The sequence below is a fragment of the Harmonia axyridis genome, chromosome 5 (assembly GCF_914767665.1).
Source record: "Harmonia axyridis chromosome 5, icHarAxyr1.1, whole genome shotgun sequence".
NCBI classification, from domain to species: domain Eukaryota; kingdom Metazoa; phylum Arthropoda; class Insecta; order Coleoptera; family Coccinellidae; genus Harmonia; species Harmonia axyridis.
This window is the reverse complement of record NC_059505.1, coordinates 36,899,920-36,920,933: the sequence shown is the minus strand read 5'-3', so window position 1 is coordinate 36,920,933 and position 21,014 is coordinate 36,899,920. Positions and strand designations below refer to the sequence as shown.

The following is a 21,014-nucleotide window of genomic DNA, read 5'->3' as shown; positions in this document are numbered from 1 at the left end:
TAGATGGTGTGACGAAGCGAATAGAACTCTTTATCTCAACGGCGCCATCTCTGAGCAGAGTATAGAATTAATGCTTAGTTCTTTGTCCTTTTTCTAGATGTCACCATGTTTTATTTCCAAAAAGATCAATTTCAAAAATAGGTTTTGTATATTTTATTGAAAGTTATAATATGGAAACATAATACGATCAATCTTTTAAATGTACTTTCGGCAGTAATAGAAATCATCTTATAAAATTGTCAGTCTTTGGTATGAAATTTTACATATTATTAACAATATACACCGACAATCATCTAACGAAAAGTCACAGCTTCCTAATTGATTTCATTTTCTTCATTTGATTATTCCTTCAAAATTCGGAAGTTTCGACATCTTTCCCTTTTCTTAATGGATATGTATCTGAGTTCTTGTGACCCTCCAAACTATTCCAGAATCCATATAAAAAGTATATAAAGAGACCTAAAAATCATAAAAATTGAAGAAAGCTGCGAAAAGCAAGTGAAGATACTTACCAATTGCCATCCAACATAAATAATATACCCATGTTGAGGTTGGTAGTGTTGTCATCAAGTAAATATTAATCATTATGCTGACACCAGGTATCCATGGGACCAATGGTACCTGAAAGTGGTGAAATTATCAAAAAAGTTAAATTCAAAAATTTTAAATTCTTTAATTTTTCATCTGCACTTCTTTGGAAATTATTTCTCACAGAATTTTTAAGTGATATTTACCGTAAATGTTAATGCTTGTGAAGAAGTTGGCTGAAGAGATACCAACAAGAGAATGACAAACAAGGACAGACCTACAAAACCAAGAAGAACAATCAACCAGATTTCTCCTTTATTCAGTTGTTCCTCAAAAACTGCCAAAAGTCCCGATCCAAATAAGCATAGGATTCCTTAAAATTAAAAAAAAATGTTTTTATTCAATTTACTCGCCACTGTATCGAACTCACCAAATGACATAATCATAGTTGAGACGAATTTCGAAGTGAGTTTTGTAGGAACTTTGGTTTGAGGAAATATGATCTGCTTCAGGAAAAACTTGTATAACGTTTCTTCTTTGTTTTCTTTGGGTTTAATTGATTTTTCCTCACTATATCTGAAAGAAAAAGGTTTAAAATACATAATCAACACAAGAAACTACAAGAAACATCCTGTATCAGGAAAATAAAGCATTTGCGAATTGCGGGTCCATGTTTACAGGAGTTTTTTATTTAAAATTATACAAAGAATCTCCCATTTTACTTTGTACCTTCAATTCAATAAAATATAAGCTATAGCAAAAAATATAAATACATTCAAAATTATGTATATATCCGCTTATTATGGAGGGTTCAAAAAGTGACACACAGATGGCGACTCCAACTACACATACCTGAAACTTCTAGTTAGTAGCTACCATTCTGTGAATGCTATCTACAGTGACAAAAGTGATATTTCTACTTATAGTTACCAAAATATTGAGGTTTTAGTGGTTCACGTTGAGAATTTTTTTCATTCGAATGATAGAACTTACCTCAATACCATAACACAAGCTGCCACCATAGAGTAAGCAAATAACGTTCCAATGGACATCATGTTGGACAACTTCTCCAAGTCGAAGAGACAAGCAAGAACGCCTGGAAAATTATTTGAAAACTACAATAAATTATCAATCGAGTCGAGCATAGAAATTTTATTATTATTGGAGTATTCCAGTCCCTTTGTGAGTTACGCCACTGGTGATATATGAAGGTTTTAATGAATGAGCATTATTTGAAAAGCAATAATCCTTAAAACGTTTGGCCTCTCCGAAAATTGGATAATTTCTATTGTAACAACAAGTAAAACCTCAAATTTTCCATGACTACTAGATTATTTTGAATGAAATTTCACCCAGTTACAACCTTCAACTACTTTTCTGCCAAGTTCACAAAATTCTAACGCCTTCTTGGTGTTACATTTTTTATGCTACTTAGTAGTTTCCCAGTTTTGCAAATATTACCAACCATCAGCTTTGAAATAACTGCATTACCTGCAATCGTACCAGCAACCAGAGTTCCCATGAAAGGCGTGTGAAATTTAGGATGAACTTTGGACAAGAATCTGAAGATCAGTCCATCGGACGCCATGGCGTAGATAATCCTCGGCAACGGAAACATGGCACCTAGAAGACTTCAGGAAATATATTGAATTATGACGATGATATTTGGATTAGATTTTGTTTTTTGTCTATACAATTTCTGGTGCAATCAACATACCTTGCGAATAATCCACATAAGGCACCGATGCTGACCAAGTACTTCAGAACAGGCCAGCCCATTCTCTCATAAACGTAGATGAGGGGGGCGTTACTATCCTAGAAAATGTCAATTGTAATAATGAAGTTCATGGAAATAAGTGAAGTGCGTTGGACAAAAATTGATGAGACTGTGATTCAAAATTAAGCTCGCTATGAATAGGGATTCATCAAGCCAAGTAGCTTGATATTTTAACCAACTACTTAACTTGAAAATCAAGCTCGTGACAAATCACATACTTGAACATGACTTGAATTGAGATATTTATTGCTTGACTTGATGTCGAGCTACTTGATATTGAGCTTGATATGCACGAGTCGCACAGAATATATTTCTGCAAGCTCGTGCGCGTTTAGATAGAAAAACCATTTTCTAACTTCAAAGATTGAATAGGTGAGTTTGATATTGATCTCCTAGATATATTCAAGAAACCTCCTGTGAACTGAGCAAATGAAATGGCTTGGCGTTATGAAATAGACACATTGCTGACTGAACCACAATAAATTTTAGAATGATGGAAGAGGCTCGACTTGGCAAGAATGGCCAAAGATTTTTTATCAACGCCAGCATCTTCAGCACCTGCTGAAAGACGATTTTCCAAAAATGTTACAATGTTACAAAAATTCGCAATATATTAGGCAAAAATCCATTAGATGCCTCATATGTCTAGATCCTGGATAGAAAGAGATTTAATCAAATAATGCTTGGAGCCTTTGGAGGTTTTTAAATATTGAGAAACTATATTTTTTTATATTTTATATTTAGTTATGTTTTGTAGTGATTTTATTTGTGTTTCCATTTTAATATTGTTGATATTTTTGGTTCTTGTATACCATGAGTTCCATAAATAAAAGTATTTTTTGCAAGGTTCCTTCTCATTTCATAATTTCTTTATTGACGTGCAGACTACACAATAAAACTGCTAAAAATCAAGTACAGTCCATTCAGGAATTATTGACATCGAAGTAGGCCATGAACGTCTAGTCGCGGCTTTATTTCTGGTTACAAAAATATCACTAAAAATTGCTATGGTTCATCATAGAAATAACCAGTTTAAATTATTTTCATCATTTTCGTATCCGAAAGATCCTGAATTTTCGAAATTACGATTATTACGAAGGGGCGCATACAGTCATGATTTCATAAATTGAAATTCAGATTATATAGTGAAATGCTATCTCATTTCAAGGAAATCCAATGAAGAGATATCTATTCATTTCAGTGTTGCCGAACGTCTGAACTCAATATCGGTATAAATGACTGCGCAAAATCGGTGTATTTGGGGTAGAAATCGGTATAAGGAAGATTTTTACGAGAATATCAATTTTTTGTTGAAAACATAAACAAAAAAACATTTAATTATCTAATAATACATTTTCTTCTAACCAAAAATAACATGAAGTAAAAAAATAAATAAAATTTCTTGACTAAAATCAAAATAGTTAGGTCCTGCTGTTCTCATCAATCTTTTTGAGTGCAGTAAACCGGAAGTTGTTTCTGTTGAGAATCTGTTGCATTGACTCGTTTTCATGTGGTTTATGACAGAAAAAATTCTTTCCACGTTTGGTGATGAATGAGGTAACGTAAAAATATCGAAAACGAATTTAGTCACAGTCGGAAAAGTGGAAGTGCTATCACCATCAAAGCCACTTCTTTCCAATATAACACAGTATCATCAGGAAAATCTTTAATTTTTTCTGTATTTCGCAAAGTTCTCCATTCTGTGTCGCATTTTTGAAAATCTTTTTCACTTATCAAACGGGGAAACAATCAGCATACTGGAATTACAGAGGCAGTTTTGCTATCCTTAACATTCGTGGCTTCAAAAATATTCAAGTCCTTTTTTTATTTTTTTTTTTATTTGTTAATTGGAATCTAGTGATTATTTGTTTACAGGCCTCTATATGAAGATCCAAATACCTGACTTTGAAAATTTTTATTTGTTCTTTGTAAGATGTTCGTTGCCACTGAGAAGATAATTTGTAACAGCGGCATCATAAAAATTTTTTATTCCTGACCCTTAGACAGCAAAAATCTGGTATATATCGTCAATTTCTAAAAATTTTGAATTGAATTGAAATTACCTACTGGCAAATGTTGTCGGTGACATTGAGTTAATCCTATAGAGAAATAAACATATATAAGCCAGAAATCCCAGAGTTACAAGTTTTTAGGAATTTCGAAAACCCCGTTGGTCTGTAACTTTCCGGTAATGAAGTCCCACGACACTTGTGAATCTTAATTCATTCAAATCGAGCAAGATATGTTCATCTTATCTCTTCTCTATGCATCTTATTATGAAAAATAATTAGATTTTCGGTAAAAGATTCAATTTCGACATGATATCTATGAAATTGAAAAGACGGTATATATTTATCACCTTTCGGTATATCGGGAGAGTAGTTGTCAAAGCGGTATAAATACCGATAAATCGGTGTTTTCGGCAACACTGATTCATTTAAGAGTCGCCCATGAAAGATCCCATTGGAGTTCATTAAAATATGCATATTCCTTTTCACCAAAGGCTCTTAAAAAATTATTGCATTACTGATGGACACTGGATACCAACCTGCTTGCAAAATTCTTATCAAATAACTCTTATGGATCATTTTAACTGTGTTGTCTAAGATGGTGAAGAAAACAGAAAAAACTGGTTGATAAATTTAAATAGTGTAGCTTAGTGAATGGAAGAGCCATATCATAATAATACAGAAATAAAATTCGAAGAATCCAATTTATATATGAAAAATTTTGACATCACAGTTGTACTGTAACTTTCAAAATTGGAACCAATTTATCAGCCGATGTGTAAATTACTTTCTAAATTCACTATTTATTGAAACTGTTCATGACATGAATGATTGATTAAACTTGTATGAAAAATATAGGTACTATTTGTACTCGAGTTTTCTGTTTTTTATTGAAATGCTTTTATACTAGTTTCTATTAAATCACATAAATTATTTTGTCCATAACAGCTTTAACTCACTCACTGAAAGCATTTTTGCATTAAATTATTTTTAATTTGTGAATTTTAAAATTTTATTGCATTCTATTATTATCTTCAAGTTGGTAAGAGGTGAAGAAATTCTTGAAGTTACTCTTCTGAATATATTTTACTCAGTAAAAATTCTTTAAAGCAATTGGAATTTATTAGATTTTTGGATTACTCATTGAAGAACAAAAAACAGATATAACAATACTTAATTTCAATATAGAATATAAATAAACTATAGATGCAATGCCAAGACTTTGTTTAGCAATCCAATTATAAAATAATTCTCTCTTCATGGATTTATATAATCCTCATGATCAACACTGTCGAAACAAAACATCCAGTTAAAAATCCAAATATCCAGCATTCAAAATAGTGCTCCTTCTACTTTTACCCTTGAATATACTTGAAGAACATTTTGTTTTCTTTCTAGAGTCCACTGTTGAATAATGCTGGCATTTTCAAATAACCAATTTTCCTCCAGATAAATGAATTTCACATTTTGTTGCAAATATTCTCTGTATTCACCATAAAACTGATTTGAACTTGTAACCAATTGAATTTATGTAATGTTGTCTTTGATTGATCAAAATCCAGATGCTTTTTGGTCAAATTTCATCCAGGCTGATATATTGGTTGCTTTTGGCTCGGCTTTTGGTAACAATCAAATCATTCAATGATTCTTTGAAGGTGAAATCGTATTGCACAGGCTTCTTCCACTAATAATTCAGGTTGTAATGACTTGCCTTCTTCATTTTTCAAACACTACTGTGAGAAATACTCAAATAAACTAATCAATGTGTGTTTGAAATTGATACAACTTTTAAGTTTCAAAGTTTCTTCGATCAAATCCAATAACACAAACAAACTGAAATCTAACCTCCTGTCAATGACATTTCCAATGCCAACCCGAAATCTGCAATTCAAAATGTTACTGAATGAGCCAGTACCAACTTAATTTCGATTTTCCAAAGCCACCCGGGATGTCAATAATTCCTGAATGGACTGTAGCTTGATTTTTCATTAGGTACTTGATAAATAAATGCTTAACTTGACTTCAAGTCAAGTCAAGCCAAATCAAGTAGCTTGAATATCAAGTGAAGCCATGAATCTCTAGCTATGAATATAGCAGGAATTTTTGAGTAGCCTTTAAATTCAGCCCCAACTGAAATTATACACTAACATCGACGAATACTCAATTTATCAGAACATTCTAAAAGTATTTTCAATGATAAAGGTTTTTCCAATAAAATGTTTCATTTCGAATAACCCGCTATCTAGGTATCTGTCATCTTTTGACATTTAGCAAGTAAAAACTACGCTATTACAAAAAATGGAAGATGCACGCTTCAACAACGCATTCAAATTGTTGAAATCCACTACAAAAAATGGTGAAAATTTTGCAGTCACAATTCACAAAATCAAAGCACGTTAGTGATGTGAAGAACCGAAACCGTGTGCGTGGCTCATAAACAATTGTATTTTTAGAATGTCTTCTTAGAATGACCAACTCCCACCACTTTTATGAGAGGATGTATGTCAATATCACACATACATGTTTTTTTGGGAAAATATATCGTAATTCACCTACCTGTTCGTAATAAGGTAACATCAAAGTTATCATGGCGGAGGCACCAAAATATGCTAAAAATACGATGATCAAAGAAATAACCACTCCAATGGGTATCGATTTCTGTGGATTTTTTGCTTCTTCGCCTAAAAAAAAATATAAGTTTAATATTCAATTATTAATGCATAATTACTATTAATTTCTTGCTTGTTCTGATAACCAATATATTTTTCCAAAAAAAATTCTGTGATTACATGTACAGGGTGTACCAAATTCGATCGAATTCGAATTCTGTACACCCAGCTCTTCAAGATGAACAGAAAACCATCTCACCTGCAGTAGCGATACAATCAAATCCAATAAATGCGAAGAAACATCGAGCAGCTCCCTTGATTATACCTTTGATTCCATAGGGTGCAAAACCACCCTCTCCATACTTATCACTAGGTATTTTTTCCTTGGGTATACTCCAGTTAGACGTGTCGGCTACAAAAAAAAAAATTATTTTCGAAATACTGGGAATACTTGGAGACTAACCCTTCCAAAATCCAGAAATTATAACGGTGCACACCACAGTCAGGTTGATAAGGGTGAAGACGTTGTTGATGAGGGATGATTCTTTGGCGCCAAATGCAATGGCCACTTTGAAGAAGAAAAATATTTTTGAGGTTATTTCGTAATTTAGAGTGCATTTAGGTATAGTCAAATAACAAATTTCATGTATTAGGTGTACAACTTTGCGTCAGCCATTTTGCAATAGATGGCTGTAGCGGCAAGAGCTTAGGTATTTGAGAACATTCATTTATTTATTTATATAACATAACGTCATCGAAATATCAGTCGATTTGTGTCTCCATCATAAAGTTTTTCTCGATTAAACATGTCAGCTTACGAGCCAAATTCTCGTCACTTGCGGGAGGTTTCAATTTTCTGCTTCAATATGCAGAAATCTGCGGCTGAGGCTCATCGAATGCTCTCAAATACCTATGAGAGGCTGCTATTAGTAAAAGAACATGCTGAGAGTGGTTGCAACGCTTCAAAAAAGGTGATTTTGACGTCGAAGACCAGCATGGCCGTGGAAGAGAGAAGGTTTTCGAAGATACAGAATTGGAGGCATTACTTGATCAAGACTGGTGTCGAACGCAACAAGAATTGGAAGTGACGCAACAAGCCATTTCAAAACGCCTGAATGCCATGGGAATGATTCAGAAACAAGGAAATTGGGTGCCGAGAGATGTTGATTGGCGTTTGTTTGATTGTGAACAGCTGCTTGCAAGGCAAAGGCGGAAAGGATTTCTGCATCGCATATAGTGACTTGGGACGAAAAATGGGTTCATTACGATAATCCCAAGTCGATGGCCAAACCGAATATTCACGGTTCCAAGGTTATGCTCAGAATTTGATGGGATCAGCTTGGCGTAATGTATTATGAGTTGTTAAAACTGACTGAAACAATCACAGGCAATTGTTATCGAACGCAATTAATGCGTTCGAGCCGAGCATTGAAAGACAAACGGCCGCAATACAACGAGAGACATGATATAATGATTTTACAGCATGACAATGCTCGACCCCATGTTGCGAAAGTAGTCAATACATACTTAGAAACGTTGAAATGGGAAGTTTTACCTTATCCGCCATATTCTCCAGAGTTTGCTCCCTCGGACTATCACTTATTTCGATCAATGGCACACGTCCTGGCTGACCAGCACTTCCGGTCTTATGGAGAAGTAAAAAATTGGCTCGATTCGTGGTTGCTTCAAAAATGACCAGTTTTTTCAACGCGGGATTCGTACGTTGACCGAAAGATGGGAGAAATTAGTGGCCAGAGATGGACAATACTTTGAATCATAAATGTATAAGCAGTGTTTCACAAAAAAGCCCCGAATTTCGGAAAAAACGGCGAAAGCAAAGTTGTAATCTTATGCCATTTCGATGTTATAGTTACATCTACATTATCTTTGCCTAGGTTAATACATTTAGATGGCTATGATTGAATAAATTCATTCAATTTTTCAATTCCTAATCTTTCTTCTACTCAAATGTATACATACCTCTAACATGAAACAAACATTTAAAGGTTTTTCAAATAGAATGAGTTCATTCAATCACAGCCATCTGACATAACATAAAATAATTACCTGAAAATAGAATGGCCAACGTGAGAGAAAATAAATCCGTGAAGTTACCAAAGCCATCTGCGTGAATTGGTACAGTGCTGTTGAAAAAACCAGACATCTTCTCATCAGTTAATTTGTCCAAATAGGTGAATATCGCTTTAGTTACTGTTGCAGATCCTACAAGAAACACATATTAGGAGCAATAACGCGCCAATCACGACAGTGTGTAAAAAAGAAACCTACCTATCAGGTACTCTAAAATCAAATTCCATCCTATGATGAATGCACAAAATTCTCCAATACAAACATAAGTGTAGATGTAAGCTGATCCAGCTTTTGGTACCCTGGCTCCGAATTCTGCGTAACATAATCCTGCAAAAGGACAATTTCACTTCAGTTTGCTGGCTTAATACTGTTTAGAATTTAAAAAATTGAATTTTCACTGCAAATATAATCAGCATGCATGCTATCATCAACATACTATCTATATTTCAGTCAATTTTTTAGTGTAATTTTTTTTATCGTTATAATTTTCTGCATTGATCGCTATGAACAGGTAGGCACTCAGTAGATACTAGGTTGCATTTTTTACAGAATTTGCTTCAGTCTATAGCTCTATGTGAGTTGGAAATTTTTCCATGAATTATACAGGATTAGGGATTCATCAAGCCAAGTAGGCAGTAGCTTGACATTTTAACCAACTTCTTGACTCGAAAATCAAGCTCGTGAAAAATTACATACTTGAGCTTGACTTGACTTGATTTTTGATATTTATTGCTTGACTTGATATCAAGCTACTTGATATTACTTGAACTTGATATGCACGCGTCGCACGGCATATATTTCTGCAATCTCGTGCGCGCTTAGACTAAATAAGGGGATTCCTCGAGCGCCGAGAGACTGAAGCATTCGGCAGTGTGACTTTATAAGTAGTTTTTTCACATTTCTATGAAACCTATTGATAGATTTTGGTGGTTTCACAAATATCGGTTCAAACTTGGCCAAAATGGCCAAGGATTTTTCATCAAAGCCAGCATCTTCAGCTCCTATTGAAAGACAATTTTACAGAGCTGCTCTTACAGTTACAAAAACCCGCAATAGGTTAGGCGACAAAGCTATAAGATGCCTCATGTGTCTTAGATCCTGGATGAAAAATTATTAAATCAAACAAAGCCTGGAGGTTTCTTAATATTAAGAAACTTTATTTTTGTATTAATTTTTATTTTGTTTTGATTTATATTGATTTAATTTGTTACTTTTTCAAAAAAGTTGATATTTTCGGTTCTTTCATACAATCAGTTTAATAAATGCAGGTGTTTTTCATTGATGTAACACTACACAATTAAACTGTTAAAAATCAAGTAGCTTGATATGATTCAAGTACTTGATAAATAAATACTAGACTTGGGATTTTTGTAACTGGTGGTGTCAAGTGGACAGAGGAAGGAGGAAGTAGGCCTTCTAGATGGAATGCCAATTAGAAAACACGAAACAGTATAAGACTTCAGCTCAATAAGTTTCAGATCTAACCAGTACCAACACATTTCTTCTTAAAAATTCGACTGTACTTGTTAATATGATCACCTTGTAGAGTGATACATGAACTCCAAAGCTGCTCTAACGTTTCAAAAACTTTTTTGTAGAAAGGTGCTCCCTTGCATGTTCCGAAAATGTGTGTATCTCACCTGCTAAAATTGAGGCTAGTGCAGCTATAAAGAATGAGACTACTATAGCTGGTCCAGAGGTGTTTCTTGCTACATCTCCAGCCAATACGTAGATTCCTGCACCGAGAGTACTTCCTATTCCTAAGGCTACTAGATCTACTGTGGATAATACTTTGCTGAGTTTACTCTCTTCATCACAGTTTACTTCTTTTTTTCTTGTCAGGGCGTGTTTGAAGCTGGACCAGTTTACCGGTTTAAGGTACATGGTCCTATCGAAACCTGCGAAAAGATAGCAAATATGTTACAACATCGTCAACAAGTAGAAGTAAAAAAAAAATGTTTGTTTTGAAGTATCTATGTTGATGTTTCTTATTTTTTTTTTGAGATATATAACGTATATCTACCATAAGACATTTTTCGAAAAAAACCCTATAAAATAATAATAATAATAATAAGTTTATTCATTATAAATTACAAAAATCTTCTATAATATAATGTATCTGTAAAGATAATAAATAAACCAAGAGAGAAGTCACTAAAGGTCAGACCTGTACGTGACATATATTGTCACTAGGAATTCATCAAGCCAAGTTGCTTGACATTTTTACCAAATACTTGACTTGAAAATCAAGCTCGTGAAAAATTACATACTTGAGCTTGACATGACTTGATTTCAGATATTTATTGCTTGACTTGATATCAAGCTACTTGATATTACTTGAGCTTGATATGCACGCGTCGCACGGCATATATTTCTGCAATCTCGTGCGCGGTTAGACTAAATAAAGGGATTCCTCGAGCGCCGAGAGACTGAAGCATTCGCCAGTGTGATTTTATTAGTAGTTTTCTCACATTTTTATGAAATCTATTGGTAGATTTTGGCAGTTTCAGAAATGTCTTCTCAAGCTTGGCCAAAATGGCCAAAGAATTTTTATCAAAGCCAGCATCTTTAACTTCTGTTGAAAGACAATTTTCCAGATCTGCTCTTACAGTTACAAAAACCCGCAATAGGTGAGGCGACAAATCTATAAGATGCCTCATGTGCCTTAGATCCTGGATGGAAAATTATAAAATCAAACAAAGTCTGGAGCTTTTGACTTAAAAACAAGTCGAGCTCAAGCCAAGTAGCTTGAAAATCAAGCCAAGCTGTGAATCCCTAATTGTCACTCAAAAAGTATCTGATTCCTTGAGCGATGATGCATGTTGAAGAATGGAAAAAAGACTTCCTTTTTTTATTTTAATGTGAATTTGGTGAACCTCCCCCATTCCTTGAAGAAACTTCGTACTGTACGGCCACCCTTTGAAAAAATCCTGGATCCGCCCCTGCTTTAAATAAGTGTACAAGTTCTTCTTTAAAATATTTATTCTTTCCGAAAGTTATCTTATAACTACTTTTCAAAAGTATCTTCAACAGCTATTAGTATATGCTTCTCTATGGCCCCACGCTATACAGGGTGATCCCCTTTTTGGTGACAAAACATTGCAAACGGGATATTTTCACTGGCAAATGAAGCGAAATATCCACAACTAATTTTTTTTTACTCTATTTAAAGTGTTGAAATATACTTTTCTTTAAAGATAATTAAATAATCTAGACCACAACGCAATTTAGTTGCAAGTGTATTTGAATAAATTATGAACACTCCGGTGTTATGGTTAATCAAATCATGTTTTACATTTCAAAATATAAAATACCCTGGTAGTATTCAAACACGTATCTCTGTTTGAAAATATTTTTTTCCTTAGTGAAATCATAACAGGATATAAATTTCCTGGAATCAGAATCAATTTCCAGGAGTTTCAATGTATTTTTTTGTTTGTTCTACATTTAAATACTTTTATTCGGTGTTCTAAACATATGTAATGTTTCTAGGAATGAATGCAAATTCCAATTCTTATTCCTTCTCTGCCGAAATTTAATTTGAAGGTTAAGAATGATGCAACATCGATCATATTTTCTATACCTACTACAAATAAAATTAAAGCTTTGAAAAGTTGCGTTCTTGAGCGTAACACACCTTCTGATTTTACCAGTAATATCATCATGAAAAAAAAAGACCTACCTAGATCTTCCAAAAATTCCATATTGCCGGTTTACTCAGCACCCTCAAAACACCAACACTGAACAACTGTTATATTATTTCAGTTCACAGAACCATTCTTCAGACAAATTCGATAATTGAAGTGTCTTGATCTTCAATTGATCTCGATAAAAACAATAGAATGCAAACAGAAGACGGAATTATGTCTTTTCGTTACAATGATCTCTGTGTGTCTGCGCCTTCGTAAATTCATGGTAGGGAATTTCTAACACGTGCTATTTCTGGTTCGACGATTATCATCATACGTTGCTTTTCGACTGTGCTTGCTATTATGTGATTCAGCGTTTGATACCGATATGTGCTGCTCACCTGTTTTTATACGTCTATATAAAACCGCTAATGATAAAATATGTTGATATCATTCATGAATTGGAATAGTTTACGTCTCATTTTCGATTTATAGTTTAATGGATTATTATTTTGTCTGAAACAGCTTTAAGACGGATTATCGAATGATATTTTCAATAGTCAACTGAAAATTCCGATATGAAAATTACCAAAAAGCATTTAAAAGCTTTTGAGCGCTCGTCAGTATCTTATATTTGAATGAATTTCACTAATTGTGTTGCAGATTACGTTAATCGTTAGAATATTTTCCAGAAAACGTGATGTTTCAATTAAATTTTTCAATTCATAAATGTGTCAAACTGATATATGATTGAAATAGGTATGCTAACTCTATTTCATACTCAGAGAAATAAACATAGGGAGAGGAAGCATATGACGTTTCAGTAAGCAAATTTCGCCCCAACATGAACTATCAAATTTGACATGAAGCGCGCGGAAATGAAAACATCAGTGATACTATATTTCACTCAATTCGCGAGTTTTTCCACAAAGAACGCACTTCTTATTTCCGATAGTGAATCAACTTTTCATATTAACTCAAAATATATTGCAATAAATACCTAAATATATCAGAAATTCAGAAAGCAAACTTTAAGCGCGCCAAACGACCTGAAACAACCGATGACACTAGGACAGAAAAGTTGCCAAACCTTGGATTTCAGGAGGTAGATACGGAAAATAATAAATATTCTACTATTATAAATTCGACAAAAATTGGGAAAAATATCGGATTCCAAATATTGAAATTTGCATATGTAATCGGGAATCACTTGTGGGTTGTGGTCCTTATACGGTGACTAAACTATTTCACGGCCAAGGACAAATTAGGGAAATAAAAGAACGGGATAAAAACACTTATTCAATTTATTTCCAACCCACTAAAAGAGTTTGAAGAAGATGATATTTAGACCTTATCGATTTTAAGGGTCGCTGGCCACTTCTCACTTCTTCTTCACTTAGTTGCGGCTCGGTCGCAGGTACTTTTCGCCGGTCTCGGGAACAGATGTGAATATCTTCATTCTTCTCGTTGCCAGTGCGAGTGTTGCACATATGTTGTAGTTGTAGACTGGACTGAACTCAATTGAATTATTCGCCTCAGATCTTCTTTTTGTTTAAGGTCCGGAATTTACATTCCCTTCGCCTCCAATTTCATTTCTCCTATTTTCTGCTGTTGTCTGATCGGGAGGCTTTCCTCCCTACTTCATGTCACTTTTTTCTTCTATTTAGTTCTTTGAAAGAGGTATTTCCTCTTATCGGTCTTTCTTACTTTAATTTGTATTATCTTTCTTAATTCCTTATTCTCGTACTCTTTCAGCGTCTCTATTGTCTTCTTTCTTTGATTATTGACTATTTCTTCAATAGTTTCAATTTTCAGTTCTTCTCTGATTTGTTGGTTAGTTATATACCATGGGGCGCCAACCGCTGTTCTTATTACTGAATTTATTGTAGTTTGCAACTGATTATTATTACTGTCCTTCGTATTGTACCAGGTAACTCCTGCATACGTAATGCTTGGTATTAGCACTATTTTTATTATCTTCAGCTTGTTTTCTAAAGAGTTTACTTCTAGGATTGAGCAATGGGTACAATTTGCCGTGCAATTGCCTTGTCTTTTTTCTGTTTTTTTCTATATGTTTGTTAAAATTCATTCTTTCATCCAGTATTACTCCCAGATATTTTGCTTCCTTTTTCCATTCTATCGTCTGGTTTTCTATTTTGACGTTTCCTGCTTTCTCTTTCTTTACTGTTGTTCCTCCGAAGTAGATTGCAACTGTTTTCGAAGTGTTCACTTTGAATCTCCATTTCTTGAAGGTTTCCATCAGTGAATTATTCGCCCTGAAATCGTAATATTGCAAGAAAAGTTGACTGTCCGTTTTATTTTTCAAAGAATTGACCACAATTGGCCACCGATATCTTGTAATTTAACACCTTTAGACTTTTTATTTGGGACCACGTGAAAGGTAAGTTTTATGCAGAATTTCCGCCCCTCAAATATAGTCGCCTGAAACAGTCTCTTCACTGTTTCACCCCTAAAGCCGGCTCTGGGTGCATTCATAATGAATTTTTGATATTTCTATATGATATGAATAACAATAATCTATATTGTAGTACATGCTGTTTCTGCAAATTACAAGCATTAGAGCATGGAAGCAGTCTCTTCATGAACGCAAATATTTTCAATTGTTATAGTGCAAACGAATGGAATCAATGAAAGAGCTTTAGATTAGATAAGATTAGCTTATGCTTGCAGCGGTAGGTCTTTGTAAGCCCAGCGTTTGAAATTCATGGATTAGATTTTCAAACCTGTAGGATTAATTTGGAAGTATATAATCCTCAAGAAAACTTTAATGAATATTTAATATTACAGGCTTTCCTGAATATATATTGTTAGTGTAATATACATAAGGAAATCATCCCTTTAGAGAAATACTTCAACGGCTTCTGAATAAAGCATCAAATGTCATATTAAACGACTTTGTAAATGTCTATTAGCTAAACATTTAGTTTATCATTATACATTAAGAATGAGTTTAACTCTATAGTTAGAATAGAATCAATAAAAAGTGTGGAAGTCCTATTAAGTTAACCTTATATACCTTCATTTGTAAAATATTGTCAATCTTTCGAAATCTTGATTAAAACTCTGGATATTCTGTGTGACGTTTCATTTGAAGTTCAATGTGTTGAAGCCATTGTCAAATACCAAATAATGCAATAAACTGACACCGCTATTCTGATTTGACCGAGTAGGATTTCCCATCTAAATACGATCTTAAGATGCCTACCACAGTTAGAGGCGAAATACGAATATCAGATGGAAATCCGACCATAAACCACTGCTGAAAGACCAGATTTTTCTTCCTATATTGAAAACCTCGTTTTCAGCAACATATTCTGATTTAATCGATTAATAAAATGCCATAAGATTAAAATTCTTAATTAAGAAAAAAGGATCAATACCTGATGACAACAATCCAAAGTTCATTAAAGGCTAAAATTACCCGAAACAAAACTTATTACCTATTCTCAAACACTCACCTACAAACAAAAATTTTGCAAATTTTCAGTGATGCAATACTATGCGATAACTTGAATATTTGGAACAGCAAGTAGAATAATTGGTGTTATTACTTGTATATCACCGCAAAACCAAATGGATTAAACATGATTATGGCGAAAAAGCGAGAAGAAATTGTGCTAAGTGAATTAGCAAGTTGTTGCTCATTCAAATTCACATAAATCATTTGGAATGGATAAGTGAATGCAAATATATTGAAGAAATAAACAAAATTCTGATTTTACTTACAGGGCTATATCAAAGATATGAAACTATAAAATCGAAGAATTTCTCATACAAAACTATTGAACCAGAATCAGTTGTCTTACCAAATATTGTTAAAAATACCTATATAGAATGCCCACTTTGCTCTCACTTACAAACTGTCAATGATAACACAGGATATAATGAAAGTACATATTATACGAAAACAGTATAGCAGACATACTGCATTTGTTTGAACTCTACTTATACTCGAAAACTATCACATTGTTTTATTACTCACCTTGATATGTACCTAGCAAATTGATATACCAACAGGAACAAAAAACTCAAAATGATTAAGAATTTTGAACAATTGTACAATTCAAACTAAACTGTGGATAAAGATACTTAAGATAAGGATAATTCCTTTACCTGGACAACACTCATCAAGGATGGAAAATCTTTAATACTTTACATTTTAGTATATTATCGCACGGTTGTTGACCTATTTTTTATAGATATTTTGGAAATTCCTTTCAACTTAGCTGAGGTTCATTCAAGATCTCTCTGCCTACAATGATTTCTTCAACTTGATATTTTGGCAATAAAATGACGCTATTTTACGCTAACAATGTTAGCGTTTTATATAGGGTGTGTCATGACTAACTCCAACATTTTAAAGAGTCTTAAAAATACTGAATTAGTGTCAAAACTTTTGAGCGTTCATTTCATGCACCAATTGCACCTGTGGGGACCACATAATTTTATATATCATCACTCATTAAGTACCGCACCTGGAGCATAGATGGTGCCGTCAGTGCTGTATACTACTTTTTTTTCGTAAGAAGCAATCTCCCAAAGATAGTTGTCATAAAATTTCAGTCTAGATCGACAAATTGGGTCAATTTTGGAATTTCAAATGGCAATCCTAATTTTTTTATTCGTAATCTACGGCAAAAATATACTAACTGACAAAGAAACTGCAACACCCAGAAGGAGCTGTTTAAATTTAAAATTTCTAAAATTTTTTTTCTAGGTTTTACAAAAAAAAAATTAAATTGAATTGAATAAATATAGCAAGAAGTACCTAAATGATTGAATTTAGATGAAAAATCTGAAGGTTTTTTCACCTAAACAATTTTTCTTACTTAAATATTGTAGTCGTTATGAGATGTTGTCAAGCGTGGTGTGATACTGCCCAAAATTGAAAAAGACTAGGCACTGGACGTCGAAGGGGCACAAATGAAGTTCAAAATCGACGTCTAAGACTTATGGTCATTATAGACGATTTGCGACAACTCGATCTTTGGCTGATGAGTGGTTAGGAGAACAAGGTCATCCTGTAACTGTCCAAACGGTTTACTGCCGGATAATGTCTTTTGGACTGCAGCATTATCGACCCCATCTTGTGTTACCGCTGACGGTTGAGCATCGCCGGCAACGATTACAGTGGTGCCGAGAACGTCAACATTGGAATGTGGAATGGCATTAGATCGGCTTTTCTGATGAATCTCTATTTTCCTTGGGTGCACATGATGACCGAAGAAGGGTTAGACGACGTCGGGGAGAAAGACGTGAACCTCAGTTTGATTTTGAGCGTCATGTACACCGGACAGTAGGCGTTATGGTATGGGGTGATATTGCACATGCAAGTAGGTCACCTTTAATATTTATTCGGAGTAACATGACAGCGCTGTGTTACCTTCAAGAAGTAGTGGAGGTAAATGTTCTCTCTTACCTTAACCTGCCCGAGTTCCAATATTTCAGCAAGATAATGCCTGACCCCATATTACCAGAGTTAGATGGGAGAAAGATCCTCGGATCTTTCGCCCATAGAGCATGTTTGGGACATAATGGGTAGAAGGTTTAGAAATTTACCCCAGCCCCCATGAACTTTGGCGGCTCTGAGACATGAAGTACAGGTAGCTTGGGATAGTATCCCTCCGGAAGAAAAAGACCATCTTATTGCATCAATGCCGGGACGTGTTGGGGAGTTTATAGATAATCGCGGTGGACAAACACATTATTAACAAATTTATAAAAAAAAATTGTAAACCCTTCGTTTTTTTATCCAAACTTCAATCATTTACTCCTTGGCAAAAAAAAATTAAATTTTAACAGCTCCTTCTGGGTGTTGCATTTTCTTTGTCAGTTAAAAAAATATATACTTTCAACTTGTATAGGTATTAATTGGAAGCGTGATATGCCTGTTTTGCCAATTGACGTATTCTCCAGATTTGTAAGGTGGCAATTAAAAAAAAATACTTTTAATCTTATATTCAAAAATATATCAATCAATAAATTAAAGTGTTATAGTAAAGAAGTATCACAATCTTTTGGAATTGAGTAAGTCATTCAACATAATACAAAACAAAAATACTCAAAGGTACGATGATATTTTTTGTTCGCCATTTGAATGTTGTCCATTGTTTTTATTCCCATTGTCCCTTGAAATTTCAAGTTCTTTTTCTTGTCGGAGGCCTTCTGTACTATGGCTTATGCCATAAAAGAAGTATATAACAAAACCTGAAACGAAGAAATGTTAGTTATAACCTCAAGAACTATATAAGAACTATTATAATCACCTATCGCCAACCAAACTGCAAATCTGACCCAAGTTTGCCAGTCTAGTTCAAGCATCAAATAAAAGTTGATCATTACACACAAGCATGGAACCAAAGGAACCCAAGGAACCTGAGAATATCATTGTAATCATCAGAACAAGGCTAAACTCAACCATATTATGTGATATATTCTGTTTAGTTCTAAATCTAACTGTGACGTTGTTCTCTCTCTTATAATATTCATGTATAATTTAAATTTTGCGCTCTTAATGATGCTTTACAGAAAAACAGAAAATTTGAAAAAACAACAGCTCTTGTAACTAACATGTTGAACAACTACGTTAATATTTCTGTTCTGAATATGTCTTCCCAAATGAGCAATAAATAAAAAACTGATACTCTCGTAAATAAAAGAAAATTCTCAAGGAAATAACCTACATACATATTTTTCTTGATTGATGAAGCTATAAAAGATTCAAAACGTTACAACTGAAATAGAAAGTTCTATCTAGTTCAATGAATTACAATCAATAACCATAAATTTATCACAACTAAAATCAAGGATTTATACAGCTGTTCATAAACTACAGACTGATAGCATGGATATTAGATGTGAGTTTATAGGAATATTAATTAATAATAATAACTTTAATCGACCTAATGGTTTCGAATATACAGCAAAATGAATTGGTTATTTCTCATCATCAATTAAAAAATTCGATCAAATGAAACTCGGTAGTTATAGGTGAAAAACAACAGTTATAAAACTAAAAATAAATTAAATTATGATTTTTTTTCGAAAATTTGATGATTCTACATATTTTACTCGGTAGTTATAGGTGAAAAACAACAGTTATAAAACTAAAAATAAATTAAATTATGATTTTTTTTCGAAAATTTGATGATTCTACATATTTTACCGAAATTGTGCGTGTTCATACTGAATCAGAATAAAATGAGTTTTATAATAACTCAACAAATGGACATATGCAGGTGAAAAGAAAATTAATTTCTTCTGATGTTATGCTTTCAATACCAATAGTCATATCTATAGACCCATAGACCTATAGACAATACCTATAGACCCATGGACCTGCAGAAAATAACTATAGACTATATTCTTTTTCATTAACTATATATATAATGAAGATCAAAAGGAAAAGAATGAAAGGATTGAGCCTCCTTTACAATCATGTCTTATTTTCTTGCAATTTTTGCTCTTTCATTTACGTGTGAAAAATTCATTTTTTGAGAAAATTCGTCAAAAGATCAACGTTGAAAGAGTTATTATCTAGATGGGTTGATTTTGATAAGTTGAAATGACTTCTCTCCAGTGTTTTCCTCTGATTTTCTGTTATGATAGTTTAGGAACAACCTGTATACTAAAGGAGAAACAAGTATATTTGAAAAGATCTATAAAACCATTAACATCAATCCATTCTAATCAGAAGCCACAAATATTCTACTCACTTTGAAAGAAAGTTGTATGTCATCAATAGGTTGTCGTCCAATTATACATATATTGACCAGAAGAGCTACTGATACCAAAATGAAGGAAATGAATATTAGTGGTTCAGATGGTCTAATTTTATTCGCTGAAGACGCCAAGATAGAACAGAACGCAACAGATAGAAGACCTGAAAAAAAAATACATATAATGAATATACACAATAGAGACAGATAAGGATTAGTTCTACTAGTTGTAGATAAAATTAGTAACAATAACATCAAATTAGAAAAAATTTCAGTCGATTTTAACCTATGACATCTATTATACAGAGTGTTCCACCATTGACGCCATGCTCTGTTGTATGGTTAAGCTCAAAAAAGTTTTAAGATTCTGAAATTTCGAACAAACTTTGGTTCATTTATTCCAAGCAATCTGAAAATTAAATAAAAAATAGGGTGTTCCATAAAAAAAAACATAAGTTAGGTAATTCGCACTTTTTTGGTACAGCCTGTGGATTTCCAAACAATTTGAGAATATGGCTCTAATGTAGGGCTGCCATAAATGTTGGAACATCGACCGGGACAAGAGAAACAGAAATAGGTTGAAATACTACACAAAAATTAAAACCTCATCTGAGAGGTATTCAGTTAATAAT

At 33.5% G+C, this 21,014-nt stretch overlaps 2 protein-coding genes across 7 annotated transcripts in view; both read right to left on the bottom strand.

Moving 5' to 3' along the window:
* Positions 1–140: 140 nt before the first annotated feature.
* LOC123679920 (cationic amino acid transporter 2-like) lies at positions 141–16,777 on the bottom strand. 4 transcript variants are annotated; one of them, XM_045617485.1, is made up of 14 exons: positions 16,647–16,777; positions 10,655–10,912; positions 9,213–9,341; positions 8,991–9,146; positions 7,387–7,491; positions 7,183–7,335; positions 6,871–6,995; positions 2,246–2,343; positions 2,020–2,159; positions 1,522–1,624; positions 959–1,104; positions 735–901; positions 513–621; positions 141–459 (listed from the first exon to the last, which is right to left on the bottom strand). In XM_045617485.1, the coding sequence occupies exons 2-14, from the start codon at positions 10,896–10,898 to the stop codon at positions 350–352; spliced, it is 1,785 nt and encodes a 594-aa protein (XP_045473441.1). In that variant the 5' UTR covers positions 10,899–10,912; positions 16,647–16,777; the 3' UTR covers positions 141–349. The 4 variants fall into 4 exon arrangements, with proteins under 4 accessions (XP_045473441.1, XP_045473443.1, XP_045473442.1 ...); XM_045617487.1 differs by lacking the exon at positions 16,647–16,777 and adding an exon at positions 16,471–16,598; XM_045617486.1 differs by lacking the exon at positions 16,647–16,777 and adding an exon at positions 16,123–16,242.
* A 1,830-nt stretch (positions 16,778–18,607) lies between these two features.
* Positions 18,608–21,014, bottom strand: part of LOC123680298 (cationic amino acid transporter 3) — a 33,483-nt gene continuing 31,076 nt past the window's right edge. For all 3 annotated transcript variants that reach the window (XM_045618119.1, XM_045618120.1, XM_045618118.1), the window contains exons 10-12: positions 20,380–20,546; positions 18,931–19,039; positions 18,608–18,871 (exon numbers count right to left, since the gene is read on the bottom strand). In XM_045618119.1, coding sequence (XP_045474075.1) covers positions 18,726–18,871; positions 18,931–19,039; positions 20,380–20,546 — 422 coding nt within the window. In that variant the 3' untranslated portion in view covers positions 18,608–18,725. The remainder of the gene's footprint in view (positions 18,872–18,930; positions 19,040–20,379; positions 20,547–21,014) is intronic.

Bases quoted from the DNA above. Each gene is read 5' to 3' on its own strand.
- LOC123679920 (XM_045617484.1), bottom strand. From the start codon at position 12,718: ATGGAATTTTTGGAAGATCTAG. The intron at 10,913-12,696 runs GTAGGTCTTTTT...ATCTTTTCGCAG, and splicing joins GGAATTTTTGGAAGATCTAG to GTTTCGATAGGACCATGTAC. The intron at 902-958 runs GTGAGTTCGATA...TTTAATTTTAAG, and splicing joins AACTATGATTATGTCATTTG to GAATCCTATGCTTATTTGGA.